The 16,881-nt window shown below is 40.1% G+C and overlaps 1 protein-coding gene across 6 annotated transcripts in view; it reads left to right on the plus strand.

Annotated features, from left to right (window-relative positions):
* The window catches only part of CFAP20DC (CFAP20 domain containing), a 139,034-nt gene that overhangs the window by 43,926 nt on the left and 78,227 nt on the right, over positions 1–16,881 (plus strand). For 4 of the 6 annotated variants that reach the window (XM_081852661.1, XM_081852658.1, XM_081852657.1 and 1 more), the window contains 4 exons: positions 4,439–4,553; positions 8,936–9,092; positions 11,174–11,209; positions 15,462–15,602. In XM_081852661.1, coding sequence (XP_081708787.1) covers positions 4,439–4,553; positions 8,936–9,092; positions 11,174–11,209; positions 15,462–15,602 — 449 coding nt within the window. Of the gene's footprint in view, positions 1–4,438; positions 4,554–8,935; positions 9,093–11,173; positions 11,210–15,390; positions 15,603–16,881 lie in introns of those variants that run through there. The other 2 variants (XM_081852662.1, XM_081852659.1) reach the window with 2 other exon arrangements.

Below are 16,881 nucleotides of genomic sequence, written 5' to 3' on the forward strand. Positions count from 1 at the left end.
AAGCGTTTCTTTTACGTACTAGCAAGTGGAGAGATTAAAGACAGTTTGATGATTCAGTGAGGGCAACAAGAATTCATGGAGAAAGAAAAATTCACTGGCATAAGCAGGTCTTTGCTATGACCCAGAGACCGTATACTCTGTTTACTCTGGGGGTGGTGATTCTCCAGCTATATCCCTTTAGGGAAAAACTGTTAGGGCCATCTTCAGCACGGGAGACACAGCCTTGCTTCCATGATACCTTTGTCAGAGGAGGGGTCTTCCAGGGTGCCTATCTCCCCAGCCCCATAGGAGTCAAAGACTGTAGAATAAAGTGAGGGTTTGAAAGCCAGCCAGCTCCTCTGAGCAGGTGAGGTTTTTTGCACTGTAGTACAAGGTAAAGGTAAAGGACCCCTGACAGTTAAGTCCAGTCGCAGACAACTCTGGGGTTGCGGTGCTCATCTCGCTTTACTGGCCGAGGGAGCCAATGTTTGCCCGTAGCCAGTTTTTCCGGGTCATGTGGCCAGCTTGACTAAGCTGCTTCTGGCGAAACCAGAGCAGTGCATGGAAACGCTGTTTACCTTCCTACTGGAGCGGTACCTATTTATCCACTTGCACTTTTTGGGGTGCTTTTGAACTGCTAGGTTGGCAGGAGCTGGGACCAAGCAACAGGAGCTCACCCCATCATGGGGATTTGAACTGCCGACCTTCTGAGCGGCAAGCCCTAGGCTCAGTGGTTTAGACCACAGCGCCACCCTGTAGTACTGACAACATATACAAGACTTCATTTGGAGGCAGACACCAGCTCATTAACTACCATAGGAGGGTCCTGGGAGCTCTGCCCTGGTGCCCTGAACATTGACTGAATACCCTTGGTATTCCCCCATGAGCCTTGACCTCATACCTATTTTTAAATTTTGCTGGTTTTATTTGTATATTGATAATTGTTTTATGTACAGCTCTTGGGGAATCTTTGAATGAGCAATTTTTAAATTTTTCTAAATGAAATAAATAAAATGGTCTGTGGTTCAACTTCCAGCATCTCTGTTTGTATGCAGTCATTTCTTTTTCTGTCTTTTGTTGACTTTTATCCCCTGGCTCTGTTTGCCAGATATTTTTTTTAAGTGTTTCAACAGGTTTTAGATTTCTTCCATAAGCGTTCAGCAATATTCATGAAAGGTGATCATCTTTCGCTATAAGGCCATGTACACACTGAATAGTTTATAATAAAGAGAAACAGTTTGTAAGAAGCAGGAAGCCCAATGAACTCATAATCCATGCTGCTGAGTTCATTTTAAGCTTTGAAGTGAACATTAACAAACTGCCATAAATTGTCATATATACAACAGCAAAATGAATAGGTAATCTGAGTCAGTGAGTATATCTGCACTTCTGGGTAGTTGCTACCATTTTAACTCTTGTTTTTGCTGCATTTGCTATCAAGAGGAAAATAGTCAATCAGAGTTGAAGCTATGAGATAGAATTGAAAATTGAATTGAAAATTGAACTGAAAAGTAATTTTGCTTTAAAATGTTTTGCAAATGTAGACGTTAAGTGTGAAATGAATGCAGCTAATGACCATAGCTGGAAGAGTTATGCACCTGCTGATCAGAGGGATATTATTATAAATGAGGTTGATTTTTCCTGTTGACTACCTCATTCTTTCTCAACGTGGTCTCATTATTTTCCTGTCCCATGTCTGACCCCTCAGATAGGAAGACTCAAGCATAAACATAATAAAAACACATTAACTCCTGTAGAGCTTTTCAAATGCTTTCTGATATGATGAGAGCTGTGTAGTTTTGTTTTTGTTTTTCAAAAGTTTTGCATAGGAGCTCCTGCTTTTTTCACAGCAGAATTAAAGGTTGAATTTCCTGGCAAACACCAATCATAGCTCTTGGGTTCATATATTTGCAGATGACAGTCTTAAGTATTCTGCAGGTTTTAAAATGTGTTCCTTTTGTGGAGGGTTCCTTAAACCTCAATGAAGTGTGCTTCTTAAACAAAACCACGCTGACCAGCTAGGATTGTGGTTTTATCTTGCCAGGGCTATAATACTTGGGTTGTATGTTGTTGCTTTTGTTGTTGATGATGTATTAAGTTGTAGAGATTTGTTTTCACACACTCTCTCTTCTTTCTTCATATATTGTTTGTCAGCTGAGCATCTAAGAAGTGCCAATCCCCAGCATGACTTATAATGGGAAGAAAAAGGAAACATATATAGAAGAGTTGGTGTATTTAAAGGACCCCAAATATTAAATGTCTGTGTTGTGAAACCTCCACTGCTATTTGGGTGGTATAATTAAAACACATCATTCTTTAGGGGAAACAATGTGACTAACACCTTGATTTGGTAGTCTCTTGTGGCATATTCCAAATTTAGAAGTCTCGTTTAACCAGATGGATAAATGAACAATCTAGCCAACTACATTGGTTTCTGGCAGTGGCCAGCTAGAAACTATAAGAAAGTTGGTCATTGTGATAATACTCATCCCTTGTATTTAATTCCCACCATCTGACAGAGGTTTGCTGTCTCTGAACACTGAAGTAGCACTCCTGGCATTCATACTTAGTGGTGGTGGGATTGAGTTTACTAATTCTAAAGAAAATTGCATATATTTTTAAAGATTTTACTTAATTTGCATTCCACTTTTCAGACTGAATGATCCCTCAGTAGACCAAGATTAATTTAAGCAATGTATAAGCCTACTTCTGAAAGTGTATTAGAAAGATCAGCTACCATTACGTTAATAAACCGCTTGGACAGTTGCTTCCAGTTGTAGTGAAACTGGAATCTTTGTTTTTTTGCATTATGCAGTTATTCAGCCTGGTTTTTAAAAAAAAAAAAATATGTAAACATATGGGGGGGTTTCAGTGCCAACATAGAGTTCTTATTTGTGATGGCTTCCTATTCCCATCACAGGAGAGAATGGAATGCTCCATATGTTAACTTGTTTATAGGGCCTGGTGAGTTGTTAAATCTGTTAAAGGTTTACCTAGGTTGACTGCATTTATTTTTTTAAAGCTCTGAATCAACCTTCTTTATTCTGTACAAAGATGGCTGAGTTTCATCACATTTTTTCCTTTGCTTTTTCATTGATATACTAGATATTACAAGTGCTGCTTTATAAATGTTGATTTAGAGAAAAGATAAGGTTACATAGGATGGAATAGGTTATATTGAGGGATGTTGTCAATAATTTTTTTTCATTCAAATAGCTGATAAATAGAACCCATCTCTCGATAAATTGATTATTTTTCTAATTACTTCATACTTTTCTCTAGTAGGTTGTTTTGATCATTAAGGAAACTTCCCGTATTTTCTTTAGCCTTTTAGTCATAGTTGGAGTTTTCTTGTTTTGCCAAAGCTGAGCAATGCAGATGTCAGTCCTTGTGAGAAGAGTTGTAACCATTTGTAGCTCTATGTTGCTAACATCTGATTTTAATATGCATGAAAGTACAGTTTTATGGTTTCTAGATGTATTGTGGCCTGTAATTCTTGCATTACCTCAAGTACTGAATTTTAAAATTGTTTATTTTTTAAGTTCCAAAAGGTAGCTTTTGTACCTAAGTTACTGTTAGGAAAAATGGAAGAAAACATCATTATTTTGAGAACAAGTGTGAAGTTGTTGGTAAAAACATTTTCTCTTTAAGGAGAAGAAAGCAGGTGGTAGGAATTAAAAGTATGGTTGCTTCGATTTCCAATCTAAAAACATTTGTAGTGAGCCATTTTCTATTGGGGTAAATTCTAGAATGAAATTCAGCCAGCTTGAACATTCATGGAAACCACAAGGAAGCAGAACGTACATAGGGGCCTCTTTATCAATCTGAACCAAGCTGATCATGATTGCAGTCTAAATCTATTAATGATGTTCAGATCCAGTGTTCTGGCTGTCACTGGAGGAGCAGCCTGAATAGTTAGCAATAAACTTGTGTGTTGTTAATTCAGGTTTGGAGATATGTGCTTGGGAAGTAAAACCGACATACAATGTTTTGTGTCTATCTTTAAGCATACAAAGAGCGCATATGAAATGGCAGGTGGGTTTTTAGAAAAAGAGAGCCTATAATGATTTCCTATTTAGTGGGGTGACAGCATGTCCCAAGCTTAAGGGACTGAAAAAGCATGATTATTAAAGGCTAGTGGCTTCTCAGTTCATACAAATTGAATTCTTTCATAGGTTGAAGTGCTGTGGAAATCTAGTGAAGAGTGAAGAGCATTGAAATAAAATTAGCATGTAAAGTGATTTTATATATTCAGGCTTGTAGCCACTAACTTTGAATTTGAGAGAGAAATCTCATTACTTATCTTGCAAAAGGGGTAATACTTAAACTCCCTATTTGCTGTCCTTGATTTAAAGGTTCTGCATATGAATGATGGTTTTCTGTGGTTGCCCAGAGATAGTGGTTATTGTATTGATGGAGATCTCTTTTCCTCCCCCCTCTCACCTTTTCTCTTTTACAGGATAACTGATTTAGGAAACATTAAAAGAAGGTTGTATTTATCAACAATCCACAAGGAGTTGTCCGTAACCCCCCTACATGCAAAAATTCCTCTTTTTATGATCAAGCGCAAAATTGTAGGTATATTTCCTTCCAATTTATAGTTCCCTTTTCTTTTGCATTGCAATACTTCTAAGTATCTGTAAGAACTGTTAAAGTTGATCATCATGGTCCTGGATATCAGTACTTATGTCTGCAGAAGACAAGAAGTTGACTTTCTGGTTCAGTCCAAAGCAGTGATTTAAATTAATTGTATAAGCGGGTACGTGTGCATGTGCAGAAAGAACTTCAAATTGGAATAGTATTAGGAGTTTCTGTAACATGAAGGTCAAGCAGGTGTGCTAGTGAACTCTACCATAGATCCTACTTACCACAATCAGACTGTTATTTGAGGGTTCCAAGCCCTATCCAAACATAGGCAGAACTTGGAGTGAATGAGCAGAGCACAATTTTTTGCCAGCGGCTCTTGATACCATTTTCTGCCACCACTGCCCTTCATGCAACACCAGGAGTCATTAGAAGTGCAATATCGGTCCCATTTCAATGAATCTATGTGATACGGTCTATAGCATCAGTACTGCTTGCTCTAAGCTAGTGCTAAGAATAAGTCCTAGATATGAGAATTAAAACATCCTGGAAAATATGCCTTCCATCTGTAGGTTGGTAATCACTTTGTTCACCCAATTGTGGGCAGAATGTATAAATTCTGAAAGTTAAATTTGCCAGAAGTTTCAGGTGTGACCATGAATTTTCCTTAACAAGCAGATGTCTGTCTGATATGTATTGCTATCTAATGGCATATTTTGGGTGAGGATATGGCTTCCCATCTGCACTGCACTGCAAAATGCAACTTCCATCCTTCAGGCCGCTAATCATGTGCAATATCTTCTTGCAAACTACTGCTAATTTGAAGGCATTGGTTTTCATATTAAAGCAAGATCCTGCAAAGGATGAAAACAATCATAGCATTTTTATTTAAATAGGTATTTGTAGGCATACGTCCTTTACAAGTAACTACCAAATACATTGAACTGAGAGAACAAGACAGAGACTGTTTGCAAAATACTTACTTATATATTGATATTTCTTGTTTCAGTATACAGTGTTTTAGTGTGTTTGTCCTCTGGTTGTGACAGAGTGTTTGTCTTATGTAATTTGATGCCATTCAGTATACCTCTTTTGTGGAACGTGCCTAATATTGTCAGGTGCTCCTGGAGAGAGTTTTCTCTATAGTTATTTAAGAAATGAAGAACACACACCATTTCTTAAATAACTCTTTAGGAAAATCTGTACAGGAAGGACTGACAATATTAGCTATGCTCCATTTGACTTCCACAAAAGAAACATACCAAATGGCTTCAAATTACACATAGTAAACACATTACTGCTGTAGAGGTGAGCTTCACAATGTTAAAGTATTATTGCCTTCCATTTCCAGATTTATATATATTTATAACCCCAGTTAACATCCATGGTGCTAATCCTGCTCTTTACAAACACCATATCCTTGCACAGAAGGCATATTTGTACACAACTGCAGGACTGAAACCATATTAACATATCCATATCAGCAAACTGCCCGATGTGAACTAATGGGGGGGGGGGGCGTACTCTGACAGTTGTTGGTCACTATTACTAATACTGTCCTTTGATTGACATTTGGCATATGGCTGCTCTTACAAACATATTCTCAATTTTGATCTTACGGATCCCAGTGGAATGTAGAAAAGGAGGCAATCTCTTAAGAATGTTCCGTTTCTTAGGATAGGACACACAGACTAAGCATGGGAAGCGTTGACTTCTGCATTTAGCTCTCCTGCGGCACAAAAGAATGTGGTGTGCAATCCCATGAGTTGCATGGGATAGAGAAGTTTCTTTGCCCAATGACTTTGAATGGAGCAGATAAAGCTGTCCTTCATACAACTGTTTTATCTGCTTACTTGCTTGCTATACCAACCAGTATAATCAAGATGTCACAAAAGATTGACACAGGCAATTCTGAAGGGCAGGACTTCTGTTCTCTGCCCTAGTCAGTCCAATGATTGGCTTCCAGCACTTAAAAAGTGTGGAAGAAGCATGGGTTTTTGTAAGATATGTGCAGGCTGCCACTGTACTATATTCAATGCAACAGGTGTGATGCTGCTGCATCCTCCATCACAGTGAATATGAAAGGTGGCTTCTGTGTTCCTTTATGAATGCTAGGTCAGTCTACATGTGCACATGTTCAGTGCAGAATTTCAGCTCTACAAGATAGCATTAGTCAGTGATGAAGCTCTTGAACTGACCTGGGAGGCGGGGATCAAAAAAAACTCGAATCTTTTCTCTTTAGGGAATGCAAAACATCAACTGGCTATTTCTGACCCAAAGTAAAAGACTTGAAACAAACTTCTAAAATTTTGCTACATGTTTATACGTTGCTTTTATCTGGGGCTTGTTCCTTAGTTCCACTAAGATTTCTGTCTCATTTATTGCTCTAGCCCTGATTAGCCTCCTTCAGGGCTGTCTTGATTGTACTCCAGAGACATCATCAACCCTGAAGATTGAATACTGAGGGGTGCCCTGCTGGCTTGTTCTGTACCTGGGATTGTATTTTGAGACTGTGTCTAGGCTGTGAGAACTCTGTACTAAAGAGAAATAAAGCAAGATCTAGCCTGATGTGCTACCTGTATATATTAGGTAAATTTAAGCCACATACTGTTCTGGGTAATGTCTTCTGCTAGTCATTGAATGAGACAAGAAGCTATGAAAGACCCTGAACAACAGGAAATCCTTTTGCTCAAGAAGCTTCCCTAGACGTTTCCCATATACCTTGAAGCCAAAGTTTGTTGCCAGAAGGTTTAGAAATGCTTTTAAAAAAACATAAATGCTGATAGAATGCTGAAATCCCAAATCAAATTCTGTTCTGTTTTTGTTTGTGTGGAACTGCAGAACACAAACACATACTCATCTCTCATCATGCCACAGGTTACAAACCTGCTTGTTCCCAATAGGAGAAGGCAAGCTTTCCTTTAGGGATAAACATAAGACACTCAAATATAACATAACATTGCACAGACAATAGAACCATCCTTTATAAGAAGCTAGTGTTCATGTGTCTCTTTCATTCCTTACACTGCAGAACGATATACCCACACAGGATTTGGAAGTTGCAGTTTGGAAGTTGCAATTTGGAAGTTCATTATCTACTGCCATGGATTTCTGAATTTAATGTCACACATCAATGGTGTCCTAAATGCTGAGCTACCTGGGTAAAGGCCACCTGGCTCCTCTGTGACTTAAGATCATCAAACCAGTGGCAGTCACAGGGGATATGATTTCTTTCTTACATGGGCCTATGGTTACATCACAGAAAATCAGCCAGTAGTATCAAGGTGTGTGTGTGTGTGTGTGTGTGTGTGTGTGTGTGTGTGTGGAGACAAATATAGAGAAGGAGAAAGTAAGCAGCAGGAGAGAAGTGGATTGCAATTTGGCAGGGATCCTTGATAGTCATAACCATTTATATTGATTGCTCTTTACTAGTTTACCACCAGCCATTAATATGCACAGGCAACTCAGACTGTACACACTTAATTTGAAAGCACACTTAATTTAAAAGCAAGTATCACTGATTTCAAGTACAAGATGCATGCTAAAAGTTCAGAGTGGAGGCAATTATAGACCACTTGCATGGCTGCAACACTCCTTGATATGGAGAAAACATATACCATATTCCATGGACTCTATTACCTGGGTTATGAAGGCGCCCTAAAGACGTTAAAGCAAAGATTATGGGATAATATACACAGTGACTTGCAACCCTGATCACACGCAGTCTGTAGTCCGTTGGCAATAGGAGTACAATATGAGCATGTCTTTAAGTTAACACCTTACATTAAAAACCTGACAGTACCAAATTACTGAAGGTTATTCACCAAAGCCAGACTAAACATTTTTCCTTCTGTAGTGTTGGATGGCCGGTTGACAGGAGTTCCCTACCAGGACAGACTCTGCTTGTGTGCCCAAGACATTGATTCTGTAAAATATATTTTGCTGCAATGTGCGAAATACAAGCAAGCCAGGGCTGAACGGATATTACTCTTGCTGGTACCTTTTCCCGGGAAAACCAGAGGCTCATTATGTCAGGTTCCTATTGGAAGACCAGACAAACGCTAGAACATTAGCAGTGGCAAAGTTTTTATCGGTGGTTGCAAGAACCAATGATCCCTATCTTTAAGTCTGAACAAAATGCTTGTTTAACCTGGTGGTAGGCTGTCTGAATTGTGTATTGCTTTGTAATGATTTGTTGGGTCTCTGGACCATAATAGAGATTAATGAGGATGATGATGATATATTCCATGGAGCAGCTACAGGAGAGTTGGGCTATAATTATGTTCAGTGGTAAATTTCAGTGCTGATTTCTTTTACAAGACCTGCATCTTACGTAGAAATGTCATTAAATCTGTTTTCACTCTTTTCTTAGTGGTGCAACCTGTGCATTGACTTGGTAGCATTCACCAGTGAGATATTCAAAGGAGCCGTTTTCCAGTCCTTGGATGGAATTATTGTTTCAGCTAACTGTAAACTGCGAAAAATCTTCACACTGAAGTCAAAGCCCCTGGATACAGATGATGAAGATGGTGTGTTAACCTGAACCTCCCGGAACTGCACTGAGTTACTGTTGTATCATACAGTTTCAAGCTTGTCTACCAGGCTTCTATGATTAATCATTTGAGAGTTTAGACGATTTCACTGCAATTAATGCAAGTACAGGTCATGTATCTCTCTGGCTCAGGGGTTGTCAATGACATTAGCTAAGTGTGGTGACAAGGTGGGAAAGCACTTACATTTTTATAAAGCACTGCCTTCATTAAAACTGCATTGTGGAAAAGGTTCCATCTTTAAATTAGCATACAAAACTGCTAATAATCTTCTGGCGAGCTACCTTCAGGTAAGTATTTCATTAAGCAATTTGAAAGAGAGCTTGTTATTTAATTATCAGTGGGCTCTTCTGCTGAGAGATGTCATTTTCTCAAGGTGTCTTCTAAAAAGAAAATTGTCAAGACTACCTACATAAAACCCAGCCGTTATTTTTCTTCATTTTGGAAATGGGACCTCTGAAGAAGGAAAAAGATGGTTTTGATAATGAGCTGCTCACTATATTAGTGAGAAGTCCCATTGCTCATCAGCCACATGTTACTCTTTGAATGTGACACTATCACTGTGTCTAAATAAAAGGAGTCAGGTCCCCCCTGCCCCCTTGCATTCAACTCTGCTCTTCATAATCTGGGCTGAGATTCTTCCAGTCAAATGAACTCCCACACACACTGCAATCTGTTTTAGACTAGATTCTTCAGTCTCCCAGTATATTCTACAAAAGTAATCAGTAAGAGACTTTTGGCAGATAATAATTCTGAGGCTAGTTCTGCATTGTAATTTGAGCTTTTCCTCCAGCCTGCTTATTTATTTAAACTTTAAGTCTTCTTGCTTTATGCTTTGCATCTTTTTTGTATCTTGCGCTTTTGCTTCAGTTATCTGGAACCATTTGCAATTACATTCTGCTCATAGCACACAGTGCTCTGGATTGTATAGGTTCCCTTTGGACACAGCCATGTGGATATCTCTTAACTTTTAAGGCAGGTGGTTAGAGCAGATGACTTTTCCTTCTATCTCCTTGATGCTGAAATAACCTTTCTTTCTTCAACCTAGCCCCATCACTTTCCCAAATAAGTATAGACTTTCCATAGTCTTTTTCTTCCAATCTACTCTTACTACATGTCCTGTTTGTGGCAGTGGAATATAAACCAGCATGTGATAAAAGTTTTGATGTGGTGTCAGTAAACCAAGCTAATCTTTGAAAGATCAGAAAGCTAGGTAGGTTTTCCAAGCTCAGCATTTTTAATTTTTTTTGGAAGCCACAGAACTGTGACAAAACATTGTACTGTATTTTGCGCTCCATAAGACGCACCTGACCATAAGACATACCTAGTTTTTAGAGGAGGAAAACAAGAAAAAGAATATTCTGAATGAAACAGTGGATGTATGCTTTTTGTGGTTCATGCTGTGGCCACAGACATGTGATCTGATGGTGAATTTGGGGTGACCCAATGCAAAAATCGTGAGGATCCATGTGGATCTGTGCTTTGTAACCAAGTTTTTGCACCATTGCGGCCCCACGCAACAGTGGGTGTGCGATTTTTTTGTGCAGGCTGTAGTCATGGACATGCTATGTGAACTGATGTTGAATTTGGGGTGACCCAATGTAAAAATCCTGAGGATCCATTGCCTTTTACCTCCCCACTCCCAGGCAGCCTCCGCTAGCGTCCCTTTTCTCTCTTCCGATCCCGCGGATCAGCTGTTTCCTTTCAACACTCCCTTCCCTCTTGTTTGCCTTAGTGTAGTGTCTTTTCCTTAGCTGGAGCAGTTTTTTGCTCCTCCTTTTCTTCTAATTTCTCTCCTTATTGCTTTAGTCTTCCTGTTTCCCCCCTTTGCAAGTTTGCTGTCTTTACCTCCCCCCTCCCAGGCAGCCTCCTTTATATCTAGTGTCCCTTATCTCTCTCCCTGATCGGCAAACGATCAGCGGCTTTGTTTCAACACCGACTTTCCAAAAAAAAAAAAAAAAAAAAAAAAGCATGATCTGCTTTTTGCCCCTGGGCAATTCGGCTCCAGGGACCACACATTCACCCCATAAGATGCACAGACATTTCCCCTTACTTTTTAGGAAGAAAACGGTGTGTCTTATGGAGCGAAAAATACAGTACGTTGGTCAAGTTTGCATCCCAACCCAGCCCCTCTGACTAACTGCAGTGACGTTACTATTTCAAATAAGTGAGTACATGAGAAGGGAGAACTCTTCTGCTTTAAAGACCTCTAGGTCTAGGAGGAGGCAACAATGAGTGAGCTCCTGCAGATAGTTTGAATCTTATGTTAGCTTTGCTTCTCAGTTGTGTGCTGGAATAGAGCTCTGCTTGCCCACAGAGAAGAGCTGTCACTGGCTATTGGAGGCATTCTTGTAGGCTATCAGTGGAAGAGAGGACTGCTTTAGATGATTGCCTGTAGTTATATTCTTCCTTGAACCAGGTGGTCAATTTTGGATGCTCCTGCTATTGAGCGAATGTGTCTTGATTTAAACAGACTCTGTTTTCTCAGTCTGGACTATGCTCTCACGACCCTGATCCAAGTATATTGTTTTTGTTCTTGAGTTTTTTTTAAAAAATGGGAGGGGAATAATACCATGGAGATGGCATTTTAATTTTGTGTTTATTCTCTCCAGGTGATTTGAATTTGCAAGGCTTTGGTTTTTAAGGACCAGCATTTTGTTTTGCAGAACTGTGCCATCTGTGCAGGGAGCCTTTCACCATCCATTAGCTCGTTGATTTGTTATGTGTCAGTCTGGGAGGAAATCTGTCATATTGAAATGTTTATTGAATGGTGTTCACTGGGGTGACAGCTGAACAGGGGGTTCTACCAGCTGAAGGCAAAATAAAATTGGCATTGCTTTCCAGTTAGATTGGCATGAAGGTGTATTCTTCCTGTATGTGCTATACTATACAGGGCATAAGATCATAAGAATGAAATTGCCATTATCTCTGCTTGTTAGGTTAGACAGTAAATGTTTAGAAGATTGCTAACGGGCCATTCACAGCTGTAAATTAGGAGGAGAGTCTCTTCATTCCAAATGCTGTTATATTTTAATATCCTGATACCTATATCTATATTTGCATTGCATTTCAAAGCAGTCAGAATTCAATGAATTCAAAACATTTTATCCTGCATTCAGGTTCAGCATATGTAAAGGGACCCCTGACCATTAGGTCCAGTCATGGCCGACTCTGGGGTTGCGGCGCTCATCTCACTTTATTGGCCGAGGGAGCTGGCGTACAGCTTCCAGGTCATGTAGCCAGCATGACTAAGCCATTTCTGGTGAACCAGAGCAGCACACGGAAACACCGTTTACCTTCCCGCCGGAGCGGTATCTATTTATCTATTTGCACTTGGACGTGCTTTGCATACTTGCATACATTTAAAATCAAACATTTTAATGCAATACAATAAAAAAATCAGATTAATAATTCAAAATGCAGACACTTTAGTTTCTAATGAGATAAATGCAGTGCTGCAGTTAGGTCATTTTAGACTTTTGTCTCCTTCGGAAGGGGGCATCTTTTGACGCTAATGTTTATTGCCTTATCTTAAGAATGGAGTAAGATAGCTTTGCTGTGTTCAAAATCCTTCCCACGTATTCTGCTGAGTAACAGCTCTGCTCTTTGTAGCACCTGCCATTACAGGGTGAAACCATGAGGAGCAGGGTCCATGAAAAAAGTTCTTTTGTACTGGGAAATGCACATCAAGTCACCCATCAACTTCAGAATGATAAGGGTATGTGGATAAAGTAGACAGAAGTTTTGCTCCCTCATGATACTAGAGCTTTAGTTAGCTAATACAGCAGTCTGCTTCTGAACAGTGAGCAACAGCAAGGGAGGGTTGTTGGTTGTTGGCTTTCCAGAAACCTCTGGTTGGCCACTGTGAAATACAAGATGCTTGACTAGACAGACCTTTTGTGTGATCCAGAAGGGCTCATCTTCCATTTGTATCACATCACAAGTTGCATCTTTTTTAGTTCCAAAATTGACATTTCATGCCAACTTAGATGTTGCATACCTCTTGAGCACGACAAGCTTGTTTTTCTTTCCACATCTGGTGCCAATTAACATAGCCCTGCTAGGAGCTGCGGAGTTATTCTGACTTAATCTAATCAAAAACACAACTGGGACATTTCCTGCTCTTTCTCAAGTTCCATGTATCAGTGAGATTTATGTAAGAGTGTTTCCCATTGAACTCTGCCAATATCACTTGCACGGTGTCAGGGTTTCCCAGGAGTGGGATCCCAGATCCCACCATGCAGAGTTTGTTCGAACCACTCACCTTCATCCTGAAACAATAGCCACATCTTCTTGAAGGCATTCTCTTGATCTAGGGGGTCGGGGAGAGACTTTGTCCCATTGGGCCAGTCCGGAACTGAATTTTGAACTGATAGAAACTTTTGCCAGGAAATGGAGAAGCAATCTCAAATTATTATTCACAGAAATAAACCTTTAAATTTATTTGTCTTTAAATAACTAAATGTGTGCGATCTTCCCATCAGGAAGATATGCCTAAATATACTCAGAGGATCCAATTTTTACACTCCTCGAAAGGAAAGTGTGAGGGAAAGCACAGTTATGGCTGGATATTTTTACAAAAGAAGGGTACAGAAGATGGTTTTATGTGTGAAACAATGCCGGCTAATTATCTTGCACTGAAGTTGGAACCTTGCTGTTCATTTAATCGGGATTAGAGCAGTGAGCCTTTGGGGCGATCCACGGCATTGGGAATCAGGTGGATAAGTAGATTTCTTTCTGCAAAGCTCTTTGGATATTTCTCTGGAGGTTGAGCTACATCCCCACATTTTATTTTATTTTTTGTTTCAGCTTTTTTCATTTCTCATTAAACTGGGAAGTTGATACGCCTTGTGATACAAAATGATTGGCGTACTCAGTTGGTGCCTCTCCTAGCGTAGCTTCACTTCTCCGTTTGGGAATCTTCTTTCTTTGTTTGTTTGTTTTCCAGCAATGTGGCTGATTATGTAGAACGCTGTGTTCCAAATGTGTTTTTTTCTTCCTTTATAGTTTTGAGTCTCCATTACTGATATCAACACACTGCTGTGGAAGCTGGGCATGTCAGATAATATGAATGTCTGGGAGGCTTGGACAAAAAAAGCAGTACAGGCATTAAAGTAATACAGTCTGTTTATAAAGCAAATTATGCTGTTTAATTTCTAGATTGCTTGAAATGAGCAATAGACCAATACTTGTATATCTCTGACGGCATGGCAGTTGGCTTGATGCTGGCATGGGGAGCGGCTGCAGTGGGAATTGTTAACGCTATGGAGCGACATTGCAGCAACTCGGTGATGCAATAACTGGGCCAAAATATCCCGTTCTGCCACTTGTGTGATAGGTTACAGAGCTTTCTCAGATGTAACAACCACATGAGATTAGATAGTAACTGAATCTCAGCCATGATCTAAATTGTGAGGCCAGCTAATTGCAGGTGGAATTTAATTGCAAAGCCCATCCACCCTGAAATCTGATTAATTCTTAACCTCACACATAAATTATTTTAACAGTAAGTTAACCGCAATCAGGCATCTGCAATTATGCTTCCTAGAAAAGATATAACAGCTGGTGATTGCAGTTGTAGATTTATGGGACTAGAAGGAATGAGATGATCATGTTTTCCCATCCCCCTCTAAAGAGACAGCTCTTACATTGTCTATACTCTACCTATTGAAAGCTTAACTTCTATTGGGGGCGTCCAAACTACAGCCTTTAGGGAGCCCAGCTGTAGCACATAGTCCAGGAACCATTTTGTTTACCTTACACAGGAATACTTCACTTTTATCCTGGACCTGTCTGCACTCAATCCACATGTCTCTTCATTCATACTTTTTAATGCATGATTGACTGAGGGAACATCTCTTATTTGAGTTGATTCGGTTTTAGACAATATTTATGCTGTTGTTGTGTTTTTTAAAAAAACCTATTGGTAAGAAAAGGTTAAGTTTGAGGTCTTGTGGCATTATTAAATGTTTTTCCTGAATGCTGGAGGCTCTGGCACATTAGTTATTGATTAAATCCTCCTGTCCAGATGACGTAAGGAAGATCTCTAGTACTGCTAACTCCCAGTTCAGAAATAATGAGTCTTGCCTGGAAAAAAATCATGCCATTGAATTAAGAATCAGATGGTTTGGACATCAAATGAATAAGTGAGCTTTTGTTTTCTGGTTCATAACCCTTGAGGCAGCTAGAAGACTCTTCATTTTGTAACTATGGGGGGCTAGAGGGTTTTTTAAATATAAATGAAAATAGGCTATATTGTTTCCCTTGTTCGTTTCAGCTACCGGGTGTGTAGAAAAGTGAAGCCTTCGCTGTATTTTACTCAGACTTGTATTGATATTGCATTCACAGCTGATGGGCCAACAGATACGATTCCTCGAGCCTGTCAGTTAAATTCAGATGTGCCGCAAGTCACCCAGCTGCTGAATATGAACAAGCTACGCCCAGCAGAACAAAAATGTGGAGGTCGGCTCTTAACTTCACCGGAATTAGGTAGGTTGTAAAATTAATTTGTGCTTATTGGATATGTTGGTGGCCTCTTAAGAGCATCAAAGCTGCTTCTTGGTGCATGTCCCCTGTTTAGAGACAAATTATGTTACATTCAGGTCCTACTGCTAGAATCAGGTGCTAGCAATCTTAAGGATTTTACATGAGGACCAGTTTACATGTTCCCCTCTGAATGAGAAAGTACATAGAACGTAACAGCTACCCCTGGGCTTATGCCATTATCTCCATGTGTCACGCTTTCTTCTCCTCAGAGCGTTCAATTACATGTGAGAAAATGTGTGTGCGTGCCCTAAACCTGTTTTTCACCCTGGAAACTTCAAAGCCTGTGATAGGTTTTGTCCCTCTCCCTCAAACTGGATGTCAGATTACATGCACTTGCTCCGAGCAAAGTAACTTAGTAGGAGCCTTTGAAAACTGATTCCGTCTCTGTGTGCATAGCCTCATCCCATGAACTGCGTAGCCTGGACTTAGATTCCATTTCTTGGTTAGGTTATGGTATGATGAATTGTTGTGAAATGGGGTTTTTATAGATGGATTGATGGTACCAGTTCTAAGCACCTGCTGATACCGGGCCAGGAAGAAGAAAAAAACCTCATAAAAGAATACATCTTTCTATAAGCCCTTCTTATGGCTTTGCTCAGATACAGAAGTGTGAGATGCTCTTGGAGTGTATTAATAAGGTAGTGTGCTTATCCATGGTTCTTAAGCTTTGAAAAGAAGACCCAGCATGGCTGGCCCACCCATGAGGCAAAATGAAGCCCTTGCCCCAGGGTTGGCAGGCTTGAAACCATTGGGAGGGACGACCCACCTCTTCCCCCACTCCATAATGCTATTTATTTATTTATTTATTTATTTATTTATTTATTTATTTTTACCCTCCCATCTGGCTGTGTTTCCCCAGCCAGTCTGGGTGGCTTCCAACAGGATATTAAAAACACAGTAAAAGATGAAACAATAAAACTTCCCTAAACAGGGCTGCCTTCAGATGTCTTCTAAAAGTCAGATAATTGTTTATTTCCTTGACATGCTACTACCAAGAAGACCTTCTGCCTGGTTCCCTGTAACTTCGCTTCTCACAGTGAGGGAACCGCCAGAAGGCCCTCGGAGCTGGACCTCAGTGTCCGGGCTGAACAATGGGGATGGAAACGCTCCTTCAGGTATACAGGTATACTCCTCCCCCCTCGCCAACACCTCCTTGGTCACTACGCCTCACTGCCTGCTGACTCCTCCCCCTTTGCCGCCTCCTCCACCTCTCTCACCACTG

The sequence above is a fragment of the Podarcis erhardii genome, assembly GCF_964252035.2.
Source record: "Podarcis erhardii genome assembly, chromosome: 2".
NCBI classification, from domain to species: domain Eukaryota; kingdom Metazoa; phylum Chordata; class Lepidosauria; order Squamata; family Lacertidae; genus Podarcis; species Podarcis erhardii.